This window comes from Talpa europaea (assembly GCF_964194135.1).
Source record: "Talpa europaea genome assembly, chromosome: 12".
NCBI lineage: Eukaryota > Metazoa > Chordata > Mammalia > Eulipotyphla > Talpidae > Talpa > Talpa europaea.
In genome coordinates this window covers 101,835,325-101,849,430 of record NC_140079.1, presented here as the reverse complement: position 1 = coordinate 101,849,430, position 14,106 = coordinate 101,835,325, and the positions used below count along the sequence as shown (strand labels likewise).

Genomic DNA, 14,106 nt, shown 5'->3' with positions numbered 1-14,106 from the left:
TTAAGTTTTTCCCAAGTAACTTTTATCAAGCAAAATACAAATGTGAAATTTTGGGAGATTTTTTAGAGTCAAATCAGTAAAGAACCTTAAAATGACATGAGATTGGTCCCATGAAGGCACCACTGGCCTTGTATCTGGAAAGACAAATTAGAAAGTTCTGGATAGCAGGAGACCATAGAGAATAAATACCCACTCTAGTGAAGATACTAGAATCCTGTCTCTTGAAGGGCAATGTGAGCTAGCTACTGGAGAAATAAATAGCTTCTAAAACAAAAACACATCACTTGTGAGGTAACAGTAACCACCTGTTGCCAACGATCTGACAGCTGCTTAGAGAACTAAATATAAAGTTCTTGACCAGCCTTGGGCATGAACCAGCATCTCCCACCCCTAGATCTGTCTCTCTTCAAGTTCTTGGGGTTTCCTTCCTAGCAGGGTTTCTTCTTGGCTCAGCAGAACAAGAGTTTGAAGAGCTTTTCCAGGGCCTCCCCGGTGGCGCAGCTGTTGAGCACTGGGCTGCGAAGCTGCCCATAGCCTCTGCAGTGCAGGTTCGATCCCCGGCCACCATCAAGGGTCCCACATGGTGCGCAGACCTCTCCTGCAGCACCCGCTGCTCCCCTCAGCAGTGTACTTCGGTCCTTCTGCCTGCTCTGCTCCCCACTCTGGCTCTAGTGAATCCTTTCACCCTCCCACATTTCTGACTGTACCCAGTGCTTGTATAAATAAATAATCTTTTAAAAAAAAAGAAAAAAAAAAAGAGCTTTTCCAACTGTGAGTTTGTAGCCAGTCCTGAGCAATCCAAAATCCATTTGGCAATTAAAAGGCATGAGAGTTGTCTGAGCAATTAATAGCTGGACAAAATGTGGCAAGAACAGTAAACACTTTTAATTATATTGTGAAAAGGATTTCTGTAAAACAGTCGCTTTTCACCAAACTGCAATTTCTGAACTGATTAGTTTAAATCACATACAAATGACAGTAAGTCTTTGACATTCAATTGCTGTTTTTCTACATCCAAAGAGTAAACAATCCCCTTCAACAATTATGCTTCAATGAGCTCTGAGGGTCATATGAATTGCTAATAGCTGTTGGCTTAAGCAATCAGTAATGCGGTTCTTTCAGGTACAGAATTTTGGATAACCTTTGCATTATTTCTCTTTACTCAAATTTGAAGTCCTATATGGGGTGGGGGGGGGGGGAATGGATAACTTTTAGTACATGAGTCATGCTGTTTACCTTGCAGCAGATAAGCAGTCTCCAAACTCACATTCAAAGCCTTTCTTGGGAAAGGGATTGTGACCTTACATTGTTGTGTACACGTATACACACACCCCCCTCTCATTAGTCCAAAAATCTGGATGCTGAGGTATAGCCCTTGAGTATGTTTTCTTCCCTGTGGATTTTCTAAAAATTTGAGGTTTCAGCCAAGACAGGTATTTATCCAACTTTGGCTATAGAGGATTTCACATTCCTTATCAATATTTCAGGCTGAGGCAGGACCATCAGACCTTTCTCGATCCCACTTCTGTTTTTGGGTCTTACATGCCAGCTGGTTTTTTTCATGCCGGGTACAGTTTGACAGTCGACCAAATCTTCTCCCACATCTTTTGCACCCATATGGCCTCACAGCCTCATGACTCTGCAGGTGAAATAAAAGTTCTTCACTACCTGGGAAGGTTTTCCCACATTCTGGACACTTAAATATCATTTCCCTTAGATGGATTTCCTCATGGCGACTCCGATGAGAATTCTGGCGAAAGTTTTTTCCACACTGAGAACATGAGTAAGGTTTCTCCCCTGTATGGATTCGTTCATGTTTATTAAGGTTTGTTTTATGATTGAAGCTTTTCCCACAGCGACTACAGTTGTAAGGTTTTTCCCCAGTGTGAGTCCTCTGGTGGGAAATAAGATAAGAACTTTCATTAAATTGTTTTCCACACAGCGGGCAAGTATACCATCTTCTGGTTTTCCGATTTTGGGTAAGCGCTATAATACTGATATCCACAAATTTTGAGAGTTCCTCTAACGGAGAATCATTTTCAACAGTAACTAAAAGATCTTTCATTTTCCTTTCCTTTGGAATATATGTTAGTCTTTCTTCTTCATGGCAAGTTGGAGGTTGCTCAGAGACCATGGAACAATCTATTTCATCACAATCCAATGGCTCTTCTCTATGATCTTCATTCTCTACAGATTCCTTCTGAAGATCTTCAGCATCAGAATTACTGTTAACTGTTAAAACAATGAAATCACTTTTGAGAAATATGACACGAGGCAAGAAAATACTCGTGTTTCTCATGAAACAACCACCTTGAAAGTCAAAAATCTGATGGCAGATAACTACCATCAATATTCTTTTTTAATGAGGGAAGAATAAAGAACTGTAAATCTTTTATCCCACATAATGCAATACACAGGCCTCTTTTTTTTTTTTTTTAATGAGTAGAACTGTATTAAAAGGTTTAATGTTTGTTTTCTGAATAGGCACCAGTTACTCATGCAAGTTCATACTGCCTTACAGGCTGTGCCATGCACTAAGCTAAGTACTAAGGGTGAAGGACACAAATATTAAAGGGTCCCATCTGTAATCTTCAGGGGGTGACAGTAAGATGAATTTCTTCCAGGTTTTTGCTACACAAAACAATTCAGCATTAGACAACACTAGAATATCCTTTATAGTGAAAAACTTGAGGTAATTTATATGATCAAAAATAATGCAGGCACACCATATTCACACAATGGGTTAATATTTAGGCATTAAAGAAACTAACTGATAAAATGAAACTATGGTAGAAGTCAATAATGGTGTTTTGAGGGGAGGTGGAGTGGTGACCGGGCAGTAGGTGTAAAAAGAGGGGTTCCTGGGGTGCTAGGGATAGTCAATTTTGGGTAGTGGTTAAATAAGCATGTACTTGGTATAAAAACTTGAGCTGTTTATGACAGATAGACATCTGTATTTATATTATACATCAAAAAATGTGTGTAAAGTAACATTATAAAGATTAGGCAACAAAGGGGGCAGGGAAGTATGCTGTGAGCATACCTGACAAATGACAAGTAGCCCCTAAACTCTTGGGAATTTAATGAAAGCAAAGAGTTAACTACTCAGATATAGTTGGTCTTAAAGCTGGAATGTGAATCTGTGCGAGGTTCAGAAATTTCACACCAATAGATTTCTTTTTCATTAGTTCTTCAAGTTATTCTCTTCAGATAAGGAAAATGCTGGTCAAAGCACATGCCAGTTTTTATCACAGCAGTAGATGTGAACTGCCATACTGCTTTCCAAATAGTTTACATCAATTTTTTTTAGAAGTTTACTTTTTTTTTTTTTTTGGCATAGAACTGGGGTGTAGGCTAGAGATACAGAATGTGTGTGTGTGTGTGTGTGTGTGTGTATTCACCAGAGACAGAGTGAGGCCAAAAAGGCAGATTTACTTCAATACACTGCTAAGGGGAGCAATGGCGAGACAGCAGATGTCTGCCGTGCCCTACGTGGGTCAGCTCCCTGGCTGGGGACTGAACTAAGGCCGACTTAACCCTTAGGTCACCAGGGAGGCCCAGCTATACCAAGTTCAATACTACCATCAACATATGGGTTACCAATTTTACCTAATCTTTCCAGCATTAGCGATAACTGAAAAATCTGTTATAAAATGGTTTCTCATTGTTTCATTCTATAATTATGAAAACTAATTTATCCACTTAAAAAAAAAAAGATTTATTTATACAAGAAGTGAGGTACAGACCAGATGTGTGGGAGGGTAAGAGGACTCACCAGAGACAGAGCGGGCAACAGAGCAGGCAGAATGACGAAGTACACTGCTGAGCGGAGCAGCAGGCGTGGCAGGAGAGGTCTGCACGCCATGTGGGACCCTTGCTGGCTGGGATCGAACCGGCGCAGCAGAGGCCGCGGACAGTTTCACGGTGTGGCACTCAACCACCTGCACCACCAGGGAGGCCCTATTTATCTACTTTTATACATTTACCTTAATCTGTCAATCATCACTGATTTTTTAAATTGAAATATCTCACTATAACTCCACAACTTAAAACCAGGGAGAAAAAAATCAGTCCAATCTCAAAATCTGATAAAGTTCTGTTTCCTGGCCATTATTTTTAGTTAACTCTAATGTATTTCAAATTTACTATGACATGATTGTTTTGTAAAATGTCTACTATTGGTAAGACAAGTTAGAAAATCCACTGCTAACTTACAAGTCTTGACCCTATTTGCAAATTTGTAGAAATTTGGATGTCACTTGTATCTTTATATGCTTTTAGTTTTCCCATTTAGATCCAGTATCTCTTCATTTACATTTACCAGTACCTCTTAAGTTTATTGAACTACGTTATAGCAGTTTAAGAATGCTGTTCATGGGCCTCCCTGGTGGTGCAGTGGGTTAAGCACTGCATCATAAAGCAGTCCGGAGCCTCTGCAGCACGAGTTCTATCCTGGCCGGCCAGGGAGAAACCCACATGGCTCAGCAGACCTCTCCTGTCTCATCTGCTGCTCCCCTCAGTGGTGTGATTCTGCCTGTTCTGTTCCCCAATGTTTCTGGTGAATCCTCTGACCACCCCCCCATGTCACTGGCCTGTACTCTCTCACCCCCTGTGTCTCTTGTATGCATAAATAAATCTTTCTTTTTTTTTTCTTTTTAAAGATTTATTTATTTATTTATTCATACAAGCACTGGGTACAGTCAGAAGCGTGGGAGGGTGAGAGACTTCACCAGAGCCAGAGCGGGGAGCAGAGCAGGCAGAGGGACCTAAGTACACTGCTGAGGGGAGCAGCGGGCGGCAGGAGAGGTCTGCGCGCCATGTGGGACCCTCGTCCGGTGGCCGGGGAGCAGCAGGGGATCGAACCGGCGCCGCAGAGGCCGCGGGCAGCTTCGCAACCCAGCGCTCAACCGCTGCGCCACCGGGGAGGCCCAATAAATCTTTCAAAAAAAAAAAAAAAAAAAAGAGGGCCTCCTTGGTGATGCAGGCGGTTGAGCACCATGCTGTGAGCTGTCTGAAGCCTTTGGAGTGCTGGTTTGATGCCAGCCGGCTGGCCGGCGAGGATCCCACATGGCACAGCAGATCTCTCCTGTCTCGCCCACTGCTCCCCTCAGCAGTGTATTTCGTCAGTCTGCCTGTTCTATTCCCCACTGTCTCTGGTGAATCCTCTCACCCTCCCACACATCTGGCCTGTACCCCGGTTCTTGTATGTTTGTATAAATAAACAAACCAACCAACCAACCTTAAAAAAAAATGCTGTTCCTTTATAATTTATTCCCTGTCAATCTTCCTTATAATTAATATTCTTGTAGTTAATCCTTTTAGATTTTCTAAGCACGAATTGTATTTGGTTCCCTCCTCCAAATTTTTTCCCCATTTTTAAAGGTTTGTTTTTATTTATGCGTACAAGAGCTGGGGTATAGGCAAAGAAGTGTGGGGAATGAGAAGATTCACCAGAGACAGAGTGGGGAGCAGAACAGTCAAATCTATTGAAATCCAATGCTGAGGGGAGCAGCAGGGAGACAGGAGAGGTCTGCTGCGCCCTGTGGGCATCTCCCTGGCTAGGGATCAAACTCATACTGCAGTGGCTGCTGATAGCTTGATAGCACTGACTTTAACCCCTGTGTGAATTATTTTCAATTGTTGTATTTCCATGCATAGAGATGAGTACAGTATGTGTGGACACACGGTATTCAACAAGTCCTTTGCAGAGACACTTGTTTTAAACCTTGTTGTTTTACAAACTTTTTATGAATGAGTAATAATACATCATTTTGAATGTATGCTGCTGCTTAATGTGTAGTTAAGATTCCCAGAAGTGGAAATGCTAGGTCAGAAGGCAAGTGCATCTGTGACAGGGATAATTATGCAGGGATTGTATCACTCTACATGCTTACCGGCAATCTGCCTGCCTCCCAACATCTTGCCATCAATGTTTCTAATTTCAATAAATCTAACAGCTAAAAAAAATGGCACCCAGGGCCTTCCTGGTGGCACAGCGGGTTGAACGCAGCGCTGTGAAGCTGTCCGCAGCCTCTGTGGTGCCGGTTCGATTCCCAGGCAGCCAGGGAGCTACCCACAGGGCACAGCAGACGTTTCCTGTCTCCCCGCTGCTCCCCTCAGCAGTGGATTTCGGTCCTTCTGCCTGTTCTGCTCCCTGTTCTGTCTCTGGTGGATTCTCTCACACTCCCACGCCTCTGGCCTGTACCACGGTTCTTGTATAAACAAATCTTTAAAAAATAAAAAATTAAAGAAAAAAATGGCAACTCACAGTAGAGGTTTAATTTGCATTATTACCTATGAGTAGAGATAGAAATCTTTTCATAAGTGTATGGATATTTAAGCAACTGTTATCCTTCTCTTCCATATTGCCAGTTCTTTATAAATTAGGAGTTACAACACCCTTTACCAAAAAATTCCTTTTCACCTTGCAGACTGGAAATGCCAACTTTACCATACACTAAGTCACCTTGTGTATTTGTGGCTATCTCTAGACTTTTTTATTCCATCCCATGGGTGTGTCTGCTCATATGCTAATACTATACTATTTTTACAATGCGGGCTTTATAGGCTGCTTTAGTATCTAATAGGACTGCAAAACCTCTATCCCTCTGCTTTTTTTTTTTTTTAAAGATTTATTTATGTATGCATACAAGAGCTGGGGCTTAGGCCAGAGGTGCAGAGGGTGAAAGCATTCACCAGAGACAGAGTGGGGAGCAGGACAGGCGGATCTACTGAAATCCACTGCTGAGGGGAGAAGTGGGGAGACAGGAGAGGTCTGCTGCACCCTGTGGGTAGCTCCCTGGCCAGGGATGAACTCGTGCTGCATGGCTGCCGACAGCTTGAAAGCGCTGAGACGTAACTTCCTGCACCACCAGGGTGGTCCTGCTCTTCTTTTCATGGCCCTTGTTAACTGTATTATGCTTTCATTTGAATTTGAGATTATACTGCCTAGTTCTGAGGGGATCTGAGGAAAGAAATACTATTGGTATTGCTAGGATTACATAAAAACTCATAAGCAACTTGCAAACTGACACTTCTATGCCAAGCCTTCCTTGCTAAGAGAACACGGCAGTCTTCCCATTCATTGGCTGCTGCTACTTCTGTGTTCCTGAGAAAGAGTTGTATTTTCCTCAAGTTTTTACATGTTTCTTAAGTTTACTCCTAGGTGGTTAATCTTTTCTCACCTATTTTATACCTGCTAAATGATTGTGTTTACTTGCACGAAGGCTCATGATTCTGCATATTTTACATCTCATTGACTCACTGAATGCTCTCATCATTTGCATGATGTTTTCAGACATTCCTTGGGCATTTCCCAGCTAAACAATTATATGTAAATAATTTCGTTACCTTTTTCTCAAATTATTATATATCTAATTTACTTCTCATTTAACAGCACTGGCTAATACTGGAATCACACATAAACAGTGGTAATGACAGTGGATTTCACTGTTGTATCCCTAAATTTAGTGGGAACATGTCCCAGCGTTTCCTGTTAAAGATAATGCTTACTTCTTATGTACACTGCTAAGGAAACATCCATTAATTACTATTTTGTTAAGTGAGTTCATGAAAGAATTCGTATTTTCTCAAATAGTTTTTCAGTAACTGAGAAAACAGAATTCTTTTTAAGATGGGGCATATTACAAGAATTTCTATTAAGTCACTTTCGCATTCCTGGAATAAGTCTTTTTTTTTTTTTTTTAATTTATTCATTCAGGCATATAAGAGCTGGGGTACAGGCCAAAGGTGTGGGGATGAGAGGACTCTCACACCAGAGACAGAGCAGGGAACAGAACAGGCAGACTGGAATACACCACTGGGGGGAGCAGTGGGTGTGTCAGGAGAGGTCTGCTGCACCATGTGGGCAGTTCCTTGGCCAGGGATCAAACTCGTGCTGCAGTGGCTGTGGACAGCTTCACAGGTTGAGTCTAAATCCCTGCGCCACGAGGGAGGCCTTGGAATAAGACTTATTTGGCCAAGGCAGTATTAGGTTTTATAGACTAATTTTGTAAAAATTAGTAAGTTTTCTTACATTCTGAAAATTTTCATAGCAATTATCTAATTTTTAAAAATTTACAAAAAACTTCCTACGGGCCACCCCCATGGCGCAGTGGGTTGAGCACAGCTCTGTGAAGCTGTCCGCAGCCTCTGCAGCACAGGTTTGATTCCCAGCCAGCCAGCGAGATTCCCACGTGACGCAGCAGACCTCTCCTGTCTCCCCGCTGCTCCCCTCAACAGTGTTTTTGGTTGTTTGCCTGTTCTGCTCTCCACTCTGTCTCTGGTGAATTCTCTCACCCTCCCATGCCTCTGGCCTGCACCCCAGTTCTTGTATAAATAAAAATCTTAAAAAAAAAAAAAAAAAACAACTTCCTATGTAAGTGGGGCTAGTCTTTTATCTTGGAGCAGGGGGAGGTTTTTGACAACCTTAAATTCCTTTATGGATACTGGTTTATCTATTTTTGTTTAAATATTTCTTGCTAGTTCATCTATTTTTAACTTAATGATTTATAATTTTGTATTTTAGTTCCTTCTGTGTTTTCCTTTAATTTATCCTGTTGTTTCCCTAACTTGACCAGGCACTTAAGTTACTTTCATATTCCTATATTAATGTACATGCCTTCACAAGCATAATTTGTTTTCTGAAGACGACTTTAGGCTATACTATAGATTATGATGCACGACGTTATCTAGGAAAATCATGCAGTCTGTCTTTCCACTCTGACTTAACTTCAATAGCTTAAAATTTCCCAGATAGAAGCAAGTTTTATTTTGATATCATTAATTTATAGCTGTACCGCACTGTGACAGATCTTATGGTATTATTTCTTTTTAAAGATTTTATTTATTTATATAAGAACTGGGGTACAGGCCAGAGACGCAGGAGGGTGAGAGGATTCACCAGAGACAGAGTGGGAAAAAGAATAGGCAGACTGACGAAATACACTGCTGAGGGGAGCAGCGGGCTAGACAGGAGAGGTCTGCTACACCATGTGGGATTCTCGCCGGCTGGCCGGGATCAAACCCATGCTGCTGAGGCTGCAGACGAGTTCAAAACAAGGTTCAAGCCTTTATACTTTCCCTAGGCAAAACTACCAAAAGTTACTACTTAAACTATCTAAATAGTGATAACTCCCAGATTTGTATAGTCTTACACTTGAACGCCAATCCCCATTTCCAAGGATAATGTCATTTTATTTCCTGCCACAATTCACTCTCATCTAAAATCAAACTAATCCTTTTCCAAGCTTTGCCTTGGGTCCATATCCTGCCTTGACATTGTCAAAGGTCTTTATGGTTACACAAGTTTCAAACTGCTTATCGTCTTAGGTGAATGGCCGATCTTGCAAACCAAATTGGAAGCTCATGGAGGCCAGGAATGGAGCATTATGGCTCTCTGTTTTGTAACCACCTGAATATTAACTCTAGAACCCAATGCTACCTAATGGAAAAATAAGTTTTTTATAATTCCCTTTATACCATTTTCATTCTTGTGGTTTCAGTTTACCCAGGATCAACTGTGTATTGCTGAATACTATATAGTAAGACATTTAAAAAAAAAAAAAAAACACATCCACCTATTATTTTTGTATATTTTTACCATTCTTTCATTATCAGTTATGATCATGTCTTCTGGGCTAACTTATAAATTAAGCTTTATTACAGATATGTATGTTCAGAGAAAAAACATAGGCATCTACTTGAAGTCTTGGAACATTTCCCTTCCACCCCCACTGCAGTTCAGCAGGGACTGCCGTACTAAATGTTGGTGAATGACTCTAAGGTCAAAGAGATTGATTAAGTCTCAGGGTTCTAAGGTACAAAGCCAAACTACTCCCAGAGTTAGCAAGCAGTCACCCAAAATTAATGCTAACTTTTCTCAAGGCTCAGTATAACAAAGCTGACGAAGTACACTGCTGAGGGGAGCAGTGGCTGTGGCAGGAGAGGTCTGCACACCATATGGGACCCTCGCCAGCGGCCGGGGATTGAACTGGTGCTGCAGAGGCTGCGGGCAGCTTCACAACCCAGAGCTCAACCGCTGCACCACTGCGGAGGCCCCTCTAATTTCTTTTTTAAGATTTATTTATGTACACAAGAACTGAGATACAGGCCAGAAGTAGGGGACTGGTGAGAGGATTCACCAGAGAGAGAGTGGGGAACAGAACAGATGGAATGACTGAAATGCACTGCTGAGAGGAGCAGCGGGAGACAGGAGAGGTCCGCTGCACCATGTGGGTCACCTCTCTGGCTGGGGATTGAAACTGTGCTGCAGTAGCTGCGGATAGTTTCATAGTGCTGACACTTAACCCCTTGCACCATCAGGGACACCACTCAACTAATTTCTTAACTTTTCTCAGCTTTAGTTCCATCATTTGCAAATTAGTAATAATTCCCACACCTCCACAGTTAACACATTGAGAATTACATAAAAAATACATGTAAAATATTCAGGCTAATGCCTAACACATAAAAGCATCAAATTGCTTATTAAATGCCAGATATTATGTGGAACATGTTTTCACTTTGTTATTGAAGACAGGTAAAAAAGTCACGTTTTCAATGAAAACATGAAATATACCTGTTGTGAGAATAGCACTGGAGCCAGAAAATAGATTCAGAAACGGGCTGCCTGTACTTTTTATCTGCTTAAATGTGATGTTAGCACATCAACCAGGTCTTGCTTACAAAGAGAAGTCAACAACTCCCTCACCGCCCCCAAAATATAGGGAAAATGGGCACCCACAGCTGGAACAGGTTCTGCCACGGGAATGAAAAATGAAACATGTGTGCGCATGTGCTTAGCTGATACAAACAGTGTCTCCCAAAGTCTGAGATGGAGTAGAATGACATACTTTTCTCAAAGCATACACTCTGCACACACACAAGACTAATTCCTTACCCAGTAACACCATCTCACCAACACTGTGCTCTTCCTTGTCTGAGGTAGGCTGTTGGGCAGCATCCAGGCTGACCCACTCTTCTTGGCAGTGAAATACATTCAAATCCTCAAAGACTTCCAGGTCCTGAAAGAACAGGCCTGTTAGTAATAATCCTGCTGGTAAGAAAGACTAAAACCCAAAGACCCAGGAAGGGATGGTAAAATCTCTGTTCCACACAGATGTAGCACAGACAGAAAAGTCATGCCTAGAAAGGAGACAGTGGAAAAGCAGAAGACAGATACGCAAGGAGGCAGAGAAGGAGGAGACGACTTTCCTTTCTCACACCCAAGAGCATGTTTTTATATGTGGTCTGGCTGAGCAGAGAGGGCTGCAACAGCAAAGGAGGTGATGCACTCAAATAGTGAATGGGAACAGTAAACCCACCTCGGGCTTGTCTTTCAGACACAGAGGCGCTGTCTCCTGTTCCTGCCAGGTTCCCTCTCTGGGCAAAAACTTCACAAAAGGATGAGGTTGCACTGGGGGAAAAGGAAGCTGTAATTAGTGGCTAGTCAGTCACGCTAATGTGGAGAATACCCACATTTGAGGCGAAGCTGTGCCTACTCCTTCAGCAAACAACTCAGGACTTTTTATTACCCCTGTGGGCCAAGCCAGAGATCTTGAACCTATGGGATTTCCTCACTACAGAAGAATGATCCCCGTAAGCACCTTTTAAAATCAGAGGCACTACTATAGGGGAGGTTAGGGGAAGGTCAAGTCTGAAGATGCCCACAGTAAGCACAAAGTTTCCAAGATTTCACTTAAACTGAAGTCAACTTGGTAATTCATCTACATTTCTTTATCCCAAAAAAGGTGTTTCTCCCCAGAATGTCTGGGTAAAACTAACATTATTGAAAAAAAACCCCAAAGACCAAACAAGGGATGGTGAAATCTCATTTCCACACAGATGTAGCACAGACAGAAAAGTTTGTCTTTACATACATCCTGCATACCACTCAAGAGCCAATTTGGGAAAACAAATACTTCCTCTCCCCAACAAGTTGATTACAGTCAACTCCTTTTTCAGTACCTACCATCCCAACTGGAACTCATGACTAACATCAACACCTCTCAACCCCCCAGACTATTCTCTTCTAGTAAATGGCATGTGATACTCACCTCCGTTCTCATGGCTTGAAGTCACAATAACCAAGGTCTTCTCGATTTTCTCATTGGGCTGGACTAGGCCTGGCTTGGGTAAGAAGGAGAGGAAGTGCTCCAGAACCAGCTGGTGGATAGTCTTGGGCCGACTAGTAGCTTCTCGAAGTAGGTCTTGGCCCAACTTAGACTCTGGAGGAACTCTCAGTATAAAGGCCTGCTTTGGCTTTGGGGGCAGAGGAACCACTTTTGCAGCCATTGTCTTACACCACACACCACACTCCTTTCCGCAGAGCTTCACGGGCCTCTTCTTACCAAAGTAATCTGTCAGCTGCCAAGCTGTGGGCAAGAGAAACCAGGGGTTACGCACAGGTCAGGCAGGGCAACCTACCCTGCCACATGTGGCCACGCGAGCTCTAAATCGGACGGGAGCGCTGAGCTGGAGCAGGAACCTCCTAGCAGAAACGGAAGGTCCCAGAACCAGTAACTCTCCGCAAGAGCTGCGAGGAAGGGCCCGACGGCGCGAGCCGAGCAGCCCACAGCTCGCGGGCTGAGCGGGCGGGTCGGAAGACCCAGGCTCGGCTCCGGAGGACGAAGCGCGCGCCCCACCGCGCAGAGCGTCGCGAGGAGCGAGGGCTGGAGGAGGCGCCCGGGCGGGGCCCCGAGGGCGTCTACGGGGAGGCCGGCGCGGCCCGCCTGGCCGCCCCACGCCCTCGGATGCCGTCGAAGGGCGGCCGACGGCCAAGGCGCGGCGGCGGGAGAGTCCCCACGTGCCCGCCGGCTCCCGCCGTCGCAGCGGGCGGAGCGCGGCAAGGGCCCCCGGGCAGCCCTTCCGGCCAGGCCCGCGCGGGGGTCGCTCCCACCGGGCGGCGCACCGGGAGCGCCCGGCCCGGCGGCGGCACCGGGGTCGCTCTCCGTCCCCCCCACCGCCCGCAGCCGGGTTCCCGCGCTCGCGGCGCCGTCACGTCCGGGGCTCGGCCGCGCCGCGCCCGCTGGACGCCGCCCCGAGACCCGGTGTCGAGGGGAGACCCGGAAAGCAGGCGCGTGAGGCCGAGCCCCCGCCCCCCGCGCGTCCCCCTCACCCGCCGCCGGCGACCGCAGGTGCGCGCCGCCGTCATTAGAGGAGAACGGCGAGGCGCGGTGCCTTCTGGGAAGCGGCCGCCGCGGCCGCAGTGACGTCACGCCCGGTGCCTCGTTTCCGGCGCGGGAGCCTGGTCTCCCCGCTCGGAGCGGGCGGCCCGCGCGCAGGAGAGCGGCGCGCGAAGCCACGCGGAGGGCTCTCGGGCCGGCGGCGGCCAGGCCGGCGGCAGCCGCTCCCCCTGCGAGTCTGCCAGGCACACGCGGGCGGGAGGCCGGCGCAGCCCTCCGCGCCGGGACGGCGCCTCCAGGAGCGGGCGGGCTCGCTCGGGGCCTGCTGGGAAGCGTAGTTCCGCCCCAGGCAGCCAATGAGAGGCCGCCTGGGCGGCTGGGAGCGAGAGATCGAGGCGCCACCGGAAGCCGGTTCTTTTCCGGCCGGAAGTTGCAGCGCGGAGCCGTTGCTTCCGCGGCGTCTTCCGCCGCAGCATCCGGGGTGGGCCCAAGACCGAGGAGGCGCCCCCTGGTCCTCGGCCGGGTCGGCCTCCCGCTCCCGGGGCCTGCGACCCCGCCCCTGGCGTCAGGGGGCCCGGAGGCCGGGGCCGGCCCGGCGCCGCGGCGTCCCACGCGGGTTTGGGGGCCGTCCGCGGCCCCCTCCCTGCCCCGGGGGACGCCCGGCCCGACTGTTCCCTGCGCTGCGCGGGGCCGGGTCACCCGTGGGGAGGAGCCTGGGCGGGCGTCGCCCGATTCCTGCAAGTGACGCCGGCCTGCGGCAGATGACCGCGGCGGAAGTGCCCGGAAGTGCCTGTGCCCAGGGCCGCGGGTGCTCGGCCGTGGCTTAGGAAATGTTAAGAGACTCGCGGCAAAGACTGGGCGAATGGCCTTAAAATATTAAATTCGGATTCGCACGTCACACAGAATTGCAGACGGCGCGTGAGCTACGGTTTTTCAACTTAGGGGTTCTCGCCTTTAGTGTGGCGTGAAAGCAGTATGCATT

The 14,106-nt window shown here is 46.3% G+C and overlaps 1 protein-coding gene across 1 annotated transcript; it reads right to left on the bottom strand.

Annotated features, from left to right (window-relative positions):
• Positions 1-1,483: 1,483 nt before the first annotated feature.
• Positions 1,484-12,294, bottom strand: ZNF200 (zinc finger protein 200; the record flags this gene model as incomplete). The annotated part of the gene is made up of 4 exons (XM_084251653.1): positions 1,484-2,232; positions 10,901-11,024; positions 11,325-11,416; positions 12,057-12,294. 4 exons carry the CDS (start codon positions 12,292-12,294, stop codon positions 1,484-1,486), a joined length of 1,203 nt encoding a protein of 400 aa, XP_084107779.1.
• Positions 12,295-14,106: the final 1,812 nt, after the last annotated feature.